We start from the raw sequence: 19,055 nt of genomic DNA on the forward strand, positions 1-19,055 counted from the left end.
ATTCATTTCTGCATAATCCAATTTCTAAATTATTTATCAATAGGTTGACATGAATTTCATGAGGAAAATTCCTACAGGAGCTGAGGCATCCAATGTTTTGGTAGGAGAAGTGGACTTCTTGGAGAGACCTATCATTGCATTTGTGAGACTGGCTCCCGCAGTTCTCCTCTCAGGGTTGACGGAGGTCCCTGTGCCCACTAGGTAAAAAGCAGTTTTTCTTTGACTGTTCATATCAGTCCATTGGCTGGAAGAATATTTGCTCTGTGTAATAAAAGCACTACTTAGTTACTAATTGTTTATACTCAGTCATTATGCCAAAATGCTTTGAGTATTAGAGTATAAGTTGTCATCCCCTTCTCTCAGCTTTTAGCTAGTTTCATTCTGGAACTTATGATGTAGCCCAGGCTAGCCTGATTCCTTATTAGACTATAAAAAATAATTAGCAAGTTGTGTTAACCATCTTATAAACCATGAAAACGAGGATGTCTCTGTGGTTTATTAGCACCAGAAGCCTAATTGTGAATGTGACTTGTTTTGAAAGCAACTATTATATTTTGATTGAAATTTTTTGTTGTTAAAACTTTGCTTGTTTTTGTCACTTCAGACCAGAGTTAGTTGTGTAATCCAGAAGGATATAAAAGATGGAAATGTTTATGAAAAAACACTTTTTTAGTAACTGTTTTACACTAAGGAATCTTGATATATTTTATTATGAATACCTTTTGTAGTTTCATGATCTGATTTTTGCTTATTTTGTTTTAGTATTTGAAAAAAGATTTCCTGTAGCCTCAGCTGAGGATGACCTTAAACTAAGATCCTCTTTGCCCCGGCTTTCCAAGTGCTAGAATAGCAGGCTTGCCCACCACACTCAGTTAAGGTCTGTTTTGAATAGAGTTAACATTATTTTTTATTGTACCTGTGGGTGCTTGCAAAGGTCTAAGTGTTGTTTCTGTGTTTATAATAGAATAAGTTTTGAAAGTTTCTGGATTTGTGTATATATGTCAATTCTTTTAATATCTGCATGTTTTAATCTTTTCTTAGGTTTTTGTTTCTGTTACTGGGCCCAGCAGGGAAGGCCCCACAGTACCATGAAATTGGCAGATCCATAGCAACTCTCATGACAGATGAGGTAATTAAAATCTAATGTTTTTGAGCTGGACAGTAAATATGCAATTATAGTCCATTCTCTCATAGTAAAGCTTATAAAATTATCTTGGATGTCTCTGCTATTTTATTTCATATTACTCTTCCAACACATGCCTTTGTTGAGGGTTTAAGACCTAGGGTTTAAGACCTACTGCTCAAGAATAGGCAGTTTCCTCCAACACATGCTTTTGTTGAGGCTGTAAGACCTATTGCTCAAGAATAGGTAGTTTTCAACCTATTTTGCTGCTGTTCATGTACTTTTTACCTCATTGATTACATTGAAAATTTTGAAATTTAATTGGTCCTAAAATTTCAGAATGTTGTTTCTTTGGTCTTTCTTTGGAACTTCTCTGTGTCTCTTTACTTCTCTCTTGGTTTTTTAGTGATCACTATTGTTTCTTTGTGAGAAGTTTCCAGCAGTTCTTGCTAGACATTGCAATGCATGTAACTGCCCAGGGCATCAGAATCACAGCTACTAATACTTTTTCCATAATACCTGCTATTTTTCTGGTTTAGATTCTGACCTTTTAATTCAAGTGATTTACTAATTTTTAATCTATTTTAATCCCTACCTCATCCACTTTCTCTCCTAGGTTCCTCCCTCTCACCCTCCCTCCCCACTTGTGATTGCTTTCTTCTCTCTCCCAAGTGGGACTGAGGTGTCCTCACTTGGGCACTTCAGCTTGTTGAGCTTTTTGAGTTCTGTGGACTGTATCTTTGGTATTCCGTTTTATTTTATTTTATTTTATTTTATTTTATTTTATTTTATTTTGTTGGCTAATATCGACTTATTAGTGAGTATATACCATGCATGTCCTTTTGGGTCTGAGCTAACTCATTCAGGATGATATTTTCTAGTTCCATCCATTTGCCTCAAACTCAGGATGCCCTCGTTCTTAATAGCTGAGTCCATTGTCTAGCCATTCTTTGTATCCATTCTTCTGTCGTGGGACATCTGGGTTGTTTCCAGCTTCTGGCTATCACACGTGCCCCTATGGCATGGTGGGTATATTCCCAAGAGTGATATAGCTGGGTCTTCAGGTAGATCTATTTCCAGTTTTCTGAGGACCCTCCAAATTGATTTCCAGAGTGGTTGTACCAGTTTGCAATGGGGGAATGTTCTTTTTCCACATCTTCTCCAACATGTGTTGTCAACTGAGGTTTTGATCTTAGCCATTCTGATGGGAGTAAGGTAGAATCTCAGGATCGTTTTGATTTGCATTTCTCTGAGCACTAAGGACTTTGAACATTTCTTTAGGAGCTTCTCAGCCATTCAAGATTCCTTAGTTATGGATTCTCAGTTTAGTTCTATACCCCATTTTTTGATTGGGTTGTTTGGTTTTTTGGCGATTAACTTCTTGAGTTCTTTATATATTTTGGATATTTACCCTCTATTGGATGTGGGGATTTTTTTCCCAATCTGTAAAGTTGCCAATTTGTATTTGTATTATCAACTATGTCCTTTGCCTTACAGAAGTTTTCCAGTTTCATGTAGTCCCATTTATCAATTCTTGATCTGAGAGCATGAGCCATTAGAGTTCTGTTTAGGAAATTTCCCTTCCCCTTGTGCCAGTGGGTTCAAGACTTCTTCCCACTTTCTCTCTTATTAGATTCAGTGTATCTGGTTTCATGTTGAGGCCCTTGATCCACTTGGATTTGAGCTTTCTGCAAGGTGAGAAATATGGGTCTATTTTTATTTTTCCACATAGAGACAGTCAGTTAGATCAGCACCATTTATTGAAGATGCTTTATTTTTTTCACTGTATATTTTTGGTGTCTTTTTCAAAGGTAAGTGTAGATATGTGTGTGGTTTTATTTCTTGGTCTTTAGTTCTATTCCATTGATCAACATATCTGTCTCTGTACCAATACCAGGCAGTTTTTATCATTAGTGCTCTGTAGTACAGCTTGAGGTCAGGGATAGTGATTCCCCAAGCTGTTCTTTTATTGTTAATTGTTTTTTCTATTCTGGGATTTTTACCTTTCCAGATGAATTTGAGAATTGTTCTTTCCATGTCTTTGAAGAATTGTGTTGAGATTTTGATGGGGATTGCATTAAATATATAGACTGCTTTTGGTAGGATGGCCATTTTTTACTATGTTAATTTTGCCAATCCATGAGTATGGGAGATCTCTCCATTTTCTGAGATCTTCGATTTCTCTCTTGAGAGATTTGAAGTTATGGTCGGTCATACAAGTCTTTCACTTGTTTGGTTAGAGTTACCTCAAGATATTTTATACTATTTGTGGCTATTGTGAAGGGAATTGTTTCCCTAATTTCTTTCTCAGCCTGGCTTATTGTTTGTATAAAGGAAGGCTACTAATTTATTTGTGTTAATTTTATATCTGGCCACTTTGCTCAAGTTGTTTATCAGCTAGAGAAGTTCTCTGTTAGAATTTTTGGGGTCACTTATGTATACTATCATATCATCTGAAAATAGTGATTCCTTTATTTCTTCTTTACCAATTTGTATCCCTTTGATCTCTTTTTGTTTTCTTACTGTTCTAGCTAACACTTCGAGTACTATATTGAATAGATACAGGGAGAGTGGGCATCTTTGTCTTGTCCTTGATTTCAGTGGGATTGTTTCAAGTACGTCTTCATTTAATTTGATATTGGCTGTTGGTTTGCAGTAAATTGCTCTTGTTATGTTGAGGTATGGGCCTTGAATTCCTGATCTCTCCAGTACTTTTAACATGAAGGGGTGTTGGATTTTCTCAAATGCATTTTCTACATCCAAGGAAATTTTTTTTCTTTGCGTTTTTGTTTATATAGTGGATTACGTTAATGGATTTTCATACATTAAACCAACCTTACATCCCTAGGATGAAGCCTACTTGATTGTGATGAATGATAATTTTGATCTGTTCTTGGATTTGGTTTGCAAGAATTTTATTGAGTAGTTTTGCATTGATATTCATAAGCAAGATTGGTCTGAAATTATCTTTTTTGGGTTGGTTCTTATGTGTTTTACATATTAGAGTAATTTTGGCTTTATAGAATGAGTTAGGTAATATTACATCTGTTTCTATTTTATGGAATAGTTTGAGGAAAATTGGTATCAGGTCTTCTTTGGAGGTCTGGTAAAATTCTGCACTAAATCCATCTGACCCTGGGCCATTTTTGGTTGGGAAGTTTTTGAATGACTTCTTCTATTTCCTTGTGTGATATGGTCCTGTTTAGATAGCTTGCCTGCTCTTGGTTTTACTTTAATATGTGGCATCTTCCTAGAAAACCATCCATTTCGTCTAGATTTTTTAGTTTTATTGAGTTTAAGCTTTTATAGTAGAATCTGATAATTTTTTGAATTTCCTCCGTTTCTGTTGTTATGTCTTACTTTGACTATTTCCTGCATTCTACTCTTCTTGGGTGAGTTACCTTACTTTTGTTCTAGAGCTCTCAGATGTACTGTTAGTGTAAGATCTTTCCAGGTTCTTCACCAGGGTACTTAGTGCTATGAACTTTCCTTTTAGCATGCTTTCACTGTGTCCCATAGGTTTGGGTATTATGTGTCAACATTTTTATTAAATTCCAGGAAGGCTTTAATTTCTTTCTTTAATTTGTCCTTGACCAAGTTATCACTGAGTAAAGAGTTGTTCAGTTTCCATGTGTATGTGGGCTTTCTGTAGTTTGGGCTGTTATTGAAGACCAGCCTTAGGCTATGGGGATCTGATAGGATGCATGGTATTATTTCAATGTTCTTTATCTGTTAAGGGTTGTTTGGTGATCGATTATATGGTCGATTTTGGAGAAGGTACCATGAGATGCTGAGAAGAAGGTGTATTCTTTTGTTTTACTGTGAAATGTTCTGTAGATATCTGTTAAATCCATTTGGTTCATAACTTCTCTTAGTTTCATTGTATCTCTGTTTAGCTTCTTTTTCAATGACCTGTCCATTGGTGAGAGTGGGGTGTTGAAATCTCCCACTTTTATTGTGTCGGGTTCAATGTGTGTTTTGAGTTTTAGTAAAGTTTCTTTTATGAATTTGGATGTTATTGCATTTGGGGCACAAATGATCAGAATTGAGCTTTTCTCTTGGTGGATTTTCCCCTTGATGAATATGAAGTGTCCTTTTTCAAGACACTTGATAACTTTTGGTTGAAAGTCTATTTTATTGTGTAGTAGGATGGCAACTCCTGTTTGCTTCCTGGGACCATTTGCTTGGAAGACCATTCCATCCTTTTACTCTGAGATAGTGTCTGCCTTTGTTGTTGAGGTGTGTTTCTTGTATACAGCAAAATACTGGATCTTGTTTGCAAATCCAGTTTGTTCTCCTATGTCTTTTTATACGTGAGTTGAGTCCATTAATATTGAGAGATATTAAAGAGAGATGACTGTTGGTTCTTGATATGTTTGTTTTTACATTCCATGTGTTATATGGTTTTATGTGCTTGTGGCTCTGCTTTTGACTTTGTTGTGAGATGCTTAATATCTTGTCCTTTCTTTTGTGCAGGTATCTTCCTTGTGTTGGAATTTTTCTTCCAGGATCCTCTGTAGGGCTGGGTTGGTAGATAGATACTGTTTGAATTTGGTTTTGTCCTGGAATATTTCGGTTTCTCCATCTATGTTGATTGACAGTTTTGCTGGGTATAATAGCCTTGGCTGGCATTTGTGTTCTCTTAGAGTCTGCATGACTTCTGACCAGGCTCTTCTGGCTTTCATAGTCTCTGTTGAGAAGTCTGGTGTAATTCTGATAGGTCTACCTTTGTATGCTACTTGGCCTTTTTCCCTTACAGTTTTTAATATTCTTTCTTTGCTCTGTGCATTTAGTGTTTTGATAATTATTTGACGAGAAGATTTTCTTTTCTGGTCCCATTTATTTGGTGTTGTATATGCTTCTTGTACCTTTATGTCAATCTCTTTCTTTAGGTTGGGGAAATTTTCTTCCATGATTTTGTTGAAGGAATTTTCAGGTCCTTTGAGCTGGGAATCTTCCTTCTCCTCCATTCCAATTATTATTAGATTTGGTCTTTTCATTGTGTCCTAAATTTCCTGGATTCTTTGGGTTAGGGGATTTTATGTTTTGAATTTTCTTTGATAGTTGTGTCAATCTCTTCTGTATCTTCTACACCTGAAATTGTCTCTTCCATCTCTTGTATTCTGTTGGTAATACTTACATCTGTAATTCCTGACCTCTTTCCTAGGTTTTCCATTTCCAGGTTTGCCTCCATTTTTGTTTTCTTTATTGTTTCTACTTCCACTTTTAGGTCTTGGATTGCTTTATTCAATTCCTTCACCTGTTTACCTATGTTTTCCTGTATTTCTTTCAGTGGGTTATTGACATCCTCCTTAAAGGACTGTATTATCTTCATGAGATAAGATTTTATGACAGATTCCTGATTTTCAGGTGTGTTGGTGTATTCAAGACTTGCTGTGGTAGGAGAACTGGGTGCTGATGATGCCCACTTATTTTGGCTTCTGTTGCTTACGGCCTTGTGCTTGCCTTTTTGCCATCTGGATATCCCTAATGTTTGTTGATCTGGGTGACTGTATGAACTCTGCCTCTTTTGTCCTTTGGTTGCTTCAGGTCTCCTAGTAGGCCTGCAGCCCTGGCTGTATCAGATCACCTGTGGGACCTTCCAACTGAGAGCTCTTAACATGGGGCAGAGAAGCTGCTGATCTGTTGCCCTGGCTGCAGTAGATCTCCTGGGAGGCCTTCAGACTGTTGGTTCTTCCACGGAACAGTCAAGCCGTTGTCCAGCTGCACTGAGTGCAGGCGATCCTCAACTTCTCTGAGAGTAGCAGATCCTCAACTGCTTTGAGTGCAGAGGGTCCTCAACTGCTCAACTGCTTCGAGTGCAGCAGGCTCTCAGGATGGATTGGGATATGAAGTCTTCATGGGAGCAGACCAACTAGGGGTGGGAAGGGATGGAAGGAGGGAGAGTAGTATTGGGGAGGGCAGGAGTTTGGGTGGGTGATAGGTCTGGAGTCCACCAGGCGCCCAGCTGCACCTCTGGGATTTGGGGCGGGTGAAGGGTGCAGTTCTTACCAACTGCTCTGGGTGCAGCGGGTCCTGTAGGATGTATGGGATATGGAGTCTTCACTGGAGCAGACCAACTAGGGGTCCACCTCAGCAGCAAGGACTTGATTTACCATCAACCCACGCAGTCTACTTGTGGAATGATTTCCTCTCAAATATCACCTCTGTTTTGTGTTTGTTTTTACAAAGTCTTACTGTCTAGCCCAGACTATACTCAAACTCACACAAATTCTCCTGCCTCTGTATTCAATTATCAGGGTTATCGTCTTTTCTGATAGGCAGACATTTTCTTGGCTGTCTATTTTTCTCTGTCAGCTTTCTGTCCTGCACTTTGCTTAATTTTTTTGTTTGCTTGTTTTTTGTTTTATAAATGTTTGTTCTACTTGGAATCTTGCTATTCTGGGCAATTACTTAACTCACTGTTCTGCCTGGAAAGACTGCATTGTTTTTTGTTTGATTTTCTTTTGTTTTGTTTTATTTTATTTTGTTGTGTCACATACAGCATTGCTCCTAACAAGTCATAAGTAACCAGTAAATATTTGTTAAACAAAATAACTTCGTTGTTCATAGTTATTCACTCAGGACAAATAACACTTTAGTGACAGAAATAGAATTACCTGACATTTATTGTTATGAATTAATTTGTAAATAATTGCTGTTTATTTGTGAAATGTTTTTCTTTGTATTAACACATCATTTTTTTGGTTGGTTGTTATTGATTCATCTGTTAATACTAATAATGAGCTAAGTATTGCCAGGTGGAGTGGATGCCTGCCCCTGAGAAGATTTTATGTTATTTGTGTGTGTGTGTGTGTGTGTGTGTGTGTGTGTCACTCTACGTTTGTTATTTATTTAACATATGTGTATGTGCAGGAAGGAGTGAGGTATGTGCACATGTTAGTGCAGGCCCAATGGAGTACATAAGATTGTGTCATAGTCTTCAGAACCACAGATAGCTGTGAGCCACCTAACAGTTCTGGAAACTGAAAGCATGTCCTCGTGAGCAGTGTGTGCTATTAACATGTACCATTGCTCTATTCCAATATTTCTGTATCTAAAGTGCAGTTTAGTATAGGTAGATTTTTCTTTCCACTGTAAAATCTTTCTGCTCAGTGTCTTCTTTTTTATAGATTTTTCATGATGTGGCTTATAAAGCAAAAGATCGAAATGACCTCCTATCTGGAATTGATGAATTCTTAGATCAAGTAACTGTCCTTCCTCCAGGGGAGTGGGATCCTTCCATACGCATAGAGCCTCCAAAAAGTGTTCCTTCTCAGGTAAGAGTCTAGAGATATATTTTGGGAGTTGTTTTCTTTTTTTAAGTTAAAAACTTTTCATGAAATATGTAAGTTATGCATTTTTATGACACAAAAGTTACAGCTGTTTACAGTGGATGTGGCTCCATAAGAGCTCCTCTTTAGCATTGCATCCTAGCACCAAGAGTCAATCCATAGAGATCAGTGGAGGTTCATCAGAGAGGATGTACCAGTATTACCATGCCCCTGTGCATCTGTATCCCAGACAGATTTGTTGATTGTTAGCTGTGTTCTGTTACCCGGATATGTAGATATTTGTAGTCTGCCTACTTCTTTGTTATTTGAGTAATTTTAGGTAAATCATTGTATAATTTTTTTTTTTTTTAAATCTATGTGTGCTATATTACTAGTCCATTTGTTTCACAAAAACAAATAACTGGGGTACTGGTTCTTGAGCAACTTTTAAATAGTATGGAATAATTTGTTTTTGCACATTTGGAAAATTTCTGGTATATATTTTTGAACTATATCACTTGCCAAGTATGGGCTTTAACAAGTTGCTTGTTGCTTTATGAAAATTGCTCTATGTGAGATTTACTTTTTTTTCTTAGGGTCAGTTCAGTTCTGATGCATTTTGTTTGCCTGGTATATTACCAATTTACCCAGACTTGAAATTTTCTCAAAAAGTTTATCTATTACACTCCCTTTGATTTGTGATGTTCCATCCTGACCTTTGTTTAGTTTAGCTAATAGACTAATTATTTATTATATTTTTCAAATAATAATTTTTTTTAATGTGGATCTTTTTCTACTTTCACTTCTGCTTTTAGCTGATTTGCTTCACTCCGACTATCCTTCCTAAAGATTTATTTATAATTTTGGTATATTTAATTATTTTGTTTGCTTGTTTTAGATTTATTTTATACGTATGAGTATTTTGCTTTCATATATGAATATGTACCACACGCATGCCTGGTGCTCAGGATCAGATAAGCCAAAACTGGGATTATGCATACTTGTGAGCCACCATGTTAATGGTGGCAGTTGAACTCAAATCCTCTGAAGAATAGCCAGTGATTAACTGCTGAGCCATCTTTCCAACCCCCATCCTTTGAAATGTTTCCTAAAAGAATGCTTTGTTTTGTTTCAAGACAGTATTTTACTGCATAACTTTGTGTGCCTGATACCTTCCCGTAGCCAGACTGTTTAAGCTTGCAGGGTCTTGTCTTAGTGTCTCAGATACTAGAATTGTAAGCATGAGCCACTTCCTCATGCTTTCTACTTTCATATTGTTTTAGATACTACTGAGATTATAATATTTAGTATGGAATTCCCTTGTCCTATAATGTGTTGTTTCATCTTTGATCTAAGATACACATTGGTGTTATCTTTGGCATTTTCAAGTGTGACCTTACTTTTGTAATCTTGCTACTCTGTGTTAATATGATGTATGTCTAGGTCCATGGGAGCCTTGGCACGTCTTACTGTGTCTCTCTGTTCCCTGCATATTCCATTTCCTCCCTCTTTTCGTTATATGTGTTTATCTGCACATAGATATTTCTTTAGGTAACTTGAAATACTCATTTTGTGTTAACATGGGGGAGTAGATTCTGTATTTTAGAAGTTTTATTTTTGTTTTGTTTTGATTTTTAAAATGAAATATAAGATGATACTGAAGGAATTTTTGTGCTGCTTTTCTAAGAAAAACACTTTTGTAATTGGTTTTCTTTCTCTTTCCTTCTTCCTCCGTCCATCTTCTTTTTGAACTTTTTTTGTAGCCCAGATTGATCTTGAATTTACAGTCTCCTTGCCTCAGCCTTTTGAGAGCTAGCAGTATAGGTTTGTAGAAAAAAGTAGTAACTTTAAAGATCCATGCAAAGTTTGTTCTTTGGCAGTTAACCGCAGTATTCTAAATACTTGGAAAAATGTGTTTCTTTGGGAGAGTGTTTCTGTTCATAGCTAGGCTGGCTGGTGCTCTGTCAGGTTAACACAAGCTTGGGTTATACAAGAGGAGGGAGTCTTACTTGACAAAATGCTTCCATAGTCAGGACTGTAGGACATTTTCTTGATTGATACTTGATGGATGCGGAAGGGCCTAGCTCATTGTGGGCAGTGTCATCCCTGGGCTGGTGGTCTTGGGTAGTGTAAGAAAGCAGGGTGAGCAAGCCATGAAACACAAGTAGTGTTCCTCCATTGTCTCTGTCCCAGTTCTTGCCTCAGTGTCCTAACCCTTACTTCCTTCATGAAGGACTATGACCAGGACGTCTGAGCTGAACTAATAAAGCCTTTTCTCCCCCACAGTGCTTTTGATCATGGTGTTTTATAACAGCAGTGGAAATTTAATAAAACAATAGCTATCATAGAATAGAAATTTGACATGGTTTCATGAATATATCTTATAATACTTTGATGTTAGAATATAGTTAAGAAAGCTAATTATAAATTTAAAATATGAACAGAAGTAGATAGTAAATTATTCTAAATTCATCTCCTTTTTAATTGTTACTGTTTTAAAAAGTTACACTAGGGAACTTTTTTTCCCAGACAGTAGTACTTGTGTAAAATCCTTATGAGATGCATTATCCCCTCTAGCCATCTCAGATACCAGTTTTCTTAACATTGAATTCTGAAAAGATATTTTTGTGGAATTCAGGAAAAAAGGAAGATTCCTGTGTTTCCCAATGGATCTGCTGCAATGTCTGTTGACCCTCCTAAGGAGGATGATCACCATGCTGGGCCTGAGCTGCAGAGGACTGGACGGTGGGTACAGATGTTACGTTGGGGAATTAGTAGAAAGGCACCAACAGTCTTTTTAACTTCTCAACTATTTGGAACTTAATCTTGTACCTTTAGGTTTGTATGGTTTTAAAAATGCATTTTCTATAAGATAATATGACATGAAGGAAAATTTTCATCCATTTAAAACATTTTTAATAATATGTACCAATATTTATTTTAAAATAATGGAACATACCCTCAAAATTATAGTATGTGGGTTTTTGGTGACCTCTACAGAAGGTTCTGAAAGGAAATACATATCTTTTTCCAAGTTAAGGAATTATGAGATGAAAATGGAATTGTACTGAATGATTCTTATACATTGTGCAAGATTTAAAATTTATGTAAACATTACTTTTTGAAATACTATAAATTTAGACGGACAAGCATGATTAGACCCTACTGGAAGCTTTATTAGAGAAATTAGAAAGTTAATTTTAGAGTAAAGAATAGAAATGTAAAATGTAATAAAATATCTTTAAGTTATTTTGTAGTGGTTAATTGTGTCAGCATGTCCATACTATAGAGAAGTATGGCTCTTGGCATTGCACAGGGTACTGGTAGTCACTCTGGGGCCATAGGACCTGGAGTGAAAGCTTTTTAAAATTAGAATATCATATATACACACTGTTGACAAAAATAGCAATTAATATATTCAATGCAGTCTTAAATTTGTAATCATTGACTAGAGAAGTGTAAGAGCCTTTATGAACGTAACAGAATAAGATTTTACCTCTGTGCCAATAGTGCTGGGCTCCTATTAGCTGCAACCATTTCTTTGTACATTAGAGATACAGTTAGTTGCTGAGAAGTACCAGTCAGTACCTAAGATAGATAGATATCTTAAGCACCCGAGAGCCTCCTTTGCTACCTGCTAAACAGTAAGTTTTTTATTTGATGGTGGCAATTTATTTTCTATATTGTCATTGGCATCTTCTTAATTTAAAACTGATTCCTTTTGCTACAGATTATGGAATCACTTCTTGTCAACATGCCTTCATGGTTTATTTTAGTATTTAACTTAAAAAATTAGCGTGGTAAAGATTGGAACATCCAAACCCTCTACAGCTTAAATTTAAGCTGTATTCTTTATCCATATTCTTGTATTTCGTATGTACATAATCACCCATTTCCTGAGGCATAAGACTGTTCTCAATTTCCAGTTCAACAGTATTTATTTAGTACTTTCTGTATACCAGGCAGGATTCAGCTTAATTGTGGTATGGCATTGAACATAAAGATTCCCCATTTCCTAGGGTATTTATATTTTACTGGAACATTTTCAGATTAAAAATATTGAAAAGCTTAATTTTTTAAAAAGTTGAAGTGGTACAGCTTTGATGTTTTAATGTAAACATAGATTTTTTTATTCTTTCTAAAACTTCTTAGTTTTATTAATATATATATATACTATATAAGTAGTAATATACAGAAATAGCTTTTCAGGTTTTTCTTTTTCCCAGACAGAATTATTCATATAAATAAATAGTTAAAGGTCATAAAAGTAGTTATTAGTCAACTTCAGTATTAAAAGCATAACATACTACATTCACACTAAGAACTAAGTAAGATATAATTTCCTTCTCTGTATTTCTGCCCATTGCCTTTCAGATCTGTATTACAGATAAAAAACAGAGTTGCGTTTGCACATTTATATGAATGGCTAGTTAGGTTTTGTTTATTGTATGTTTACTTGTATATATGTTTGTATTCAAAGTTAAAATTACTCCTATAAAGTCATTTCCCTGCAACCTTTTCAGCATATAACCCATAATATAATATTATGTTTCCTTTGATTTAATGAGATGTATCTTTCCTCTGACATTATTTCATTAAAGTCAATGAGCTTATCTTCTATAAGTTATACCATGATTTAAAATTTTATTTTATTGACAAAAAAGTAAGCACCAACAGTTTTATGTAGCCCATAGATTTAGTTTGAACTAGTTAGAATCCTCTAGTCTACAGCTTGACGAGTTTCATCTCACCTATTTAGGCTTTTTGGTGGTTTGATACTTGACATCAAAAGGAAAGCACCTTTTTTCTTGAGTGACTTCAAGGATGCATTAAGTCTGCAGTGCCTGGCCTCGATTCTTTTCCTATACTGTGCCTGTATGTCTCCTGTAATCACTTTTGGAGGGCTGCTTGGAGAAGCTACAGAAGGCAGAATAGTGAGTACAAAAGATTGGTAGTGGCCAGGCTCCCAGCTCCTCAGAGGCAAGTGTCTGTATGCATTTGTCTCACTATTCGTGCTTGTATTTGAAGAGTCTCCCCGCAGCATTAACCTGTCCCCAAGCAGACTTCCCCCAAAGGTAATTGCTGTGGAAAACATGGGGAAGACATTTGCACAGGAGAAGATGCACAGTTGAGGTAAAAATAAATAAACAAAAAACCAAACATTTGTTTTATCCTACCTTGCTTGATGAAATGACTATCAATTGAGTAAGACTTCCATTGCCTTCTGGGGATGTGTGAGTTGTGGGGAGATGCTCTGGGTGGGTCATGGTGGGAAATTTTCCCATGGGAGTCCTCATCCTATGTCCTGTTAGTTGTCATAGGGTCAGGGCTATGGCCTCATCTGGTGACTGAACTGAGACCTTTCAAAACAGCAGAATGTAACTGTAGAGTGGGTGGGATTTTAAAGTTATGTTTATTTTCATTTTGCTATTAAATCTGTTTGAAAGTTGCCAAAGCTTTTATTTGTAATTGAATATGGCCTCACTTTTTTTTTTTTCATGTGAATGTAGAATCCAGTTTGCTATACATGCTGATACCATGCTAGGAACTGATTCTTCATAAAATCTTGAATGGCTTATTATAGGAGGTGTAAATATATTTTACTGGCATATAGGTGACATAATTTATAATTCCTGATTTCTGAAGTTTTTTTTTAAATAATATTTGCTATTTAAAGAAATTTTGTATTTTTATAGATAAATCGTAAAAAAAATAGCTAAATCTAAATGGCAATAGTTATTCGATTATAAAGGCATATCTTTTTTAGAACATTGGGTTAAAACCTAAAAGTTGAAAATTTCTAATTCTCAATTTATTTTTTGTTAGATTCCTTTTTACCTTTGCCTTTAATCATTCTTTCAAATATACATATTTTTAGTTGTTTTATATTTTATATTTTAGTTGTTTTATATCACTGTCAAAAATTAGTGCTTGTAACTCTGTCCTGCACTGTTGAAATGTGGCTTAGCTCTTAGAAATATTGCTGCTTGGTTCATGGACTGTCACTGCCCGTCTTCTATTTCTGTTCTTTGACACCATGTGCCTGAGATTATGTTTGGCACTAGAGTAGGGAGAGAGACAAGTATAGCAGGGACAGCCTAACTAGAAAGATGGGAAATGGTAGCCTGTGTTCGTTGAACTGTTGTGAGAAAGGAGAGCTGTGAAAATTGAAGTTACAGAAATGGAGAAAACAAGAATTCTACAGAAGAAACAAAATGAACGTGGGGTGTTCGCTTCCAATGCCCATTATAGAAATGGCGTTTTAGGGAACTCATTTTTAGAGGTTATATAGTAGCAGAAGAAAGTATAAATATTGAACCACTCATGTGTCCATGAGGGTTGAAATTATAGGGAGAAAAGGAAAGGTAGAGAGTTAGTTGATTTATAGAATAGGAGTAAATTGACCCAGCAATTTAGACAGCCAGAGCCTTAGGATGAAGAGGATGAATGTCAAGCAGTTCCACATTGGGGAAAGGTAGCTTGGGGATCTTATATGGCTGTGCCGTGCAGTGGGTGGGGATAATAAAGGCATTGTTTCTGGTGGTGGTATTTACATTTTTAACCCACAACTTGGGGAGGGGCCTCTAGTTTGTGCTGTCCTGCTTCAGTTGAGTTTTGTGATGTGCTTTTCAGTTTTTGCTTTCTTTTTCTGAATTTCATGTAGACGTTTTCATCTTTAACTCAAACTCATCCTAAGCTCAATTTTAATGTTCATATCTTAGTAGAATTAAGGAGTTGGTGATGAGGACCTGTGTTTTGTAGTAAAACTCTATTTTTTAAAAAAGAAAACATTCTTTACACTTAACATATTTATTAACATGGTTGCTCACTTTTTTTCATGTTGCCAGTAGTTCCATTATATTTTATTTTATTTTATTTTTTTACTTTGTGATTCTGTTTTAGATGATGGTGTTAGAATTGATGGAGAGAATTGCTCCATTTTTGTGATATGCCCTAAGTAACAGACAGGGTTTGAAGCTGCCTATACAAACACTAGTAGAGTTATAATTACCATCACCCCCACTAAAAAAGTGAAAGAGCTTAGACTGGAAACAAACCATCCCGCAGCTACACCCAGGCCCTGGCCCTGGCCCTGCAGGCTTCCAGGACAGCCCCATTCTTGCCTGCTCTGGTGCTCTCTCTTGTCTTGCCTTTCCTGGGGTTTCTCCTTTCTGGATAGCATATCCCAGTTGGCTCTGATGTTTAGGAAGGGTAGATTCTTTTCCTTTTTCTCTGACCTCACCGTTATCTAGTAGCATAGAGCATTGCCATTGCTTTACCGTCTAACCTCATTTTGCCAGGCTATAATGCTGATAATGAACTCCAGTATTACTATATCTTACTCATTAACTCCTCTGAGCTAGTGTCCTGTTTGATCTCATTTTGATGGGCTTTAATGATAAATTACCTAACATATTTACTGTTTTTGTGAATTTTTTTTACACATCCCCCATCTACCTTGTTTATGTTACCTATATCATTTTAAAGTAAATCAGTTAAAGCTGTCATTCTAATTTTCAAAAAGCATATGGAAAGTTGCTGTTATAGGAAAAAGTGAGAAAAAGTCACATATTTACCTTTTTTTAATAACCATATTGTGTAATGTGCTTTTTATTTTCAGAATGAAAAATACTTACTTCAGTCGTATAAAACTAGTAAAAATAACACATGCTTTCCTGCTTGCATAGGCTGAAGCCTCATATGTCTCTCTTTGTGCCTTGTGTCTTACTGCATCAAGAGTTGAATTAAGGATGGTTGCTAAAAGTTCAATTAAATATGCAAAATAAAGCAATTTTCTTGATGTACTTGATATTTTTGTAATTTTCCATATATACGACTTAGTTTTAAAACACAACACTGTCTTTGCTTTGATTTTGTAACTACTTGGGTAGTATCCATGTTTTCAGATGTACTATAGAAGGTTAGACATAATTTTTTGATGTGTTGCTTTTGTTCATTTTCCCCTTAAACAGAGTGCAATAGAGTCTCTTTTTGGAGCATCATTAACTGGGATTGCCTATTCATTGTTTGCTGGGCAACCTCTAACAATACTGGGGAGCACAGGTCCAGTCCTAGTGTTTGAAAAAATTTTATTTAAATTCTGTAGGTAAGTAGAAAGCCTCAGCCCCTGTGTTTGTATACGTTAAATATATGTTATGTTGTACTGTTTGTGAACAGCATTTAGCTGTATTAACAATATGTGTATCTTCAGTGTCTTTGGGTTTTTTATGTGGTTGTCCTATCAAGGTTCCTACTACCATTCCACTCCAGTAATGTAGAGATGAAGAAAAATAACATTAGCCATCAATGCTAATTTAATGGATAAGCAAGTCATATGAGGAACAATAAAAATTCTTAGTGCTAGCAAAATTAAACCTGTAAGATATTTATCTGAACTGTTTGTTAGGCTAAATGTAGGTCTTACAGAGGAAGTTTACAGTGAAGTAGATCTTGAAAGCCAAGGACTCAAAGCCATCAGACTACAGGGTTAGTATCTATGGCTTAGCCTCTTGGGTATCATGGGCATACTATAGGTAATAGACTTTGAATTCAGCATTAACAATATTTTTCCTATATGACATGTACATTTGAATACTTGATTGTTGTGATTCTCTTGCTCTGCTTCTCTGCTCACTGGTTAACCTGATTATAATTTTGACGTGGCATGCTCCACTCACTAGTAATCAATGATATGACTTAAAGTATAGCCTTTCTTATTTGAAATTAACTCTGTAGGCGGCATAGTGGTGGTAAGATACTGTGGTAGTGGTGTCTTGACCCTACTGACACATACGGATTCTTTATCTTCAGAGAAAGTCAGTTATGGTTGTTTTAATCTGTCATTTGTTCCTATAGCTGATTGCTAATGTGAGGTCTACGGGTTTTATTTCTTTATTGCCTAGCATATTTCCACTGTAAATCTTTAATAAAGTAACCAAGTCTCCAGTTGAAGCAAAAGACACAGAGCTTCATCTCATCATTACTTGGCAATTTGGTAATTGTGATTTTTAAAGGGATCCTGTGTTTGTGTTTTTACTGCTTGTTATGAAAAAGGTGCAAATCTGTATGTACATGTTGATCGTGTCTCCTTATATTTTGAAACAGAGATTATCACCTTTCCTATCTATCATTAAGAACCAGTATTGGTCTGTGGACATCTTTCTTGTGCATTGTATTGGTCGCAACAGATGCAAGCAGCCTTGTTTGTTACATTACTCGGTTTACAGAGGAAGCTTTTGCGGCTCTCATTTGTATCATATTCATCTATGAAGCTTTGGAGAAACTCTTTCATTTAGGAGAAATATATGCATTTAATATGCACAACAACTTGGATGAATTGACCAGTTACACGTAAGTTCTTCTATTTCATCCTCATGTTAAAATATATTTTTTTCTAAGATACCAGAGCATAAGAAAGACTTTTTTTTTTTTAAAGAGCCGGTATATACTTTTAACTTTTTAATCCTAGTACTCAGGAGAGTGGAGGCAAGAGGATGTACTATAAGCTAAAGGTCTACCTCGGCTACATAGCAAAAAGAAAGAAAATGGAATTTTTGCAATATAGTATTCATTGTATGTAGCTGTATCGGGTAATTGAAATATTTATTTCAGATTAAATTTTGGTAAAACATTCATGGGTCGAATTATAGTTGATGAAGTTTATTTACTTTTGTTTATTAATGTAATTACCAACTTTCCATAATCTAGAGTTACCTGGGAAAAGAATCTCAATATGATACTGTCTAGATCAATTTGGCCTATGAACATGTCTGTAGAAGACTATCTTGATGACATTGAGGTAGGAAGACCCACAAACTAAGGGGGTAGCACCATTACCTATGCAGGGGATCTTGGAAGTGAGCTGAACTGGTATGTATATGCTTCTTGACTATGGATGCAACATGCCTAGTTTCTTCAAGCTGCTGCCACTATGACTTCTCCATAGTGACAGACCTGGAACTGTGAGCTAAAACAAACTCTTTCTCCCCATGTTGTTTAGGTCATGGTATTTCTTTACTAGAGCAATAGGAAATGAAACTAATACAACTGAAACAACAAAGTAATTGAAGTATGTGTTCTTCTGTTGGAGTTGGGTTGGCAACTCTAAATGTCAGGTTCTTCTAAAGGAACAGAGCTGATAGAATGAAAAAAATGTGTGTGTCGGGGGTGTGGTGAGGGCAGTGGGAGTGATTTATTGTTTGGTTTATAGGATCCATTCTACAGCAGAAAGGCTGAGAACCTGTAGTTTCTGTCTGAGAGGCTGGCTGGCTCCTCAGTCCTGGGTGGGTGGTGGAGTTCTGGAGAATCTCTAAAGGGCTGCTGTACTTCATTGTACCTTGGAATCCGAAAGAAGTTGGTTCTAGTATCAGGACCACCTCAGTGACAGTGGAATGCAGGCAAGCAGGCAGAAAGAAAGCTTTCCTTTTCCGTGTCCCTTTAGCTCAGCTGCCACCAGAAGGTGCTGCCCATACTTAGAATGAGTCTTCCTGACTCACATAATCTGGTCAAGAGACCTTCACTAGTGTTCAGCAGCTTGTGTTTTAGTTGATTCCAAAAGTAGTCAAGTTGACAACAAAGATTAACCATCACAATTGGCAATCTATGTTCTATGTATTTTCCTGTATTCTTTTTCTTTTTTTTTTTTTTTTTTTTTTTTT

General features: G+C 36.1%; 1 protein-coding gene across 6 annotated transcripts in view; it reads left to right on the forward strand.

The window, feature by feature from the left end:
- Slc4a7 (solute carrier family 4 member 7) overlaps positions 1–19,055 on the forward strand; it is a 97,195-nt gene that overhangs the window by 47,594 nt on the left and 30,546 nt on the right. For all 6 annotated transcript variants that reach the window (XM_021203010.2, XM_021203014.2, XM_021202999.2 and 3 more), the window contains 7 exons: positions 44–201; positions 1,042–1,129; positions 8,257–8,403; positions 11,036–11,142; positions 13,157–13,331; positions 16,371–16,504; positions 17,503–17,748. In XM_021203010.2, coding sequence (XP_021058669.1) covers positions 44–201; positions 1,042–1,129; positions 8,257–8,403; positions 11,036–11,142; positions 13,157–13,331; positions 16,371–16,504; positions 17,503–17,748 — 1,055 coding nt within the window. The remainder of the gene's footprint in view (positions 1–43; positions 202–1,041; positions 1,130–8,256; positions 8,404–11,035; positions 11,143–13,156; positions 13,332–16,370; positions 16,505–17,502; positions 17,749–19,055) is intronic.

The sequence above is a fragment of the Mus pahari genome, chromosome 8 (genome assembly GCF_900095145.1).
Source record: "Mus pahari chromosome 8, PAHARI_EIJ_v1.1, whole genome shotgun sequence".
NCBI classification, from domain to species: Eukaryota; Metazoa; Chordata; class Mammalia; order Rodentia; family Muridae; genus Mus; species Mus pahari.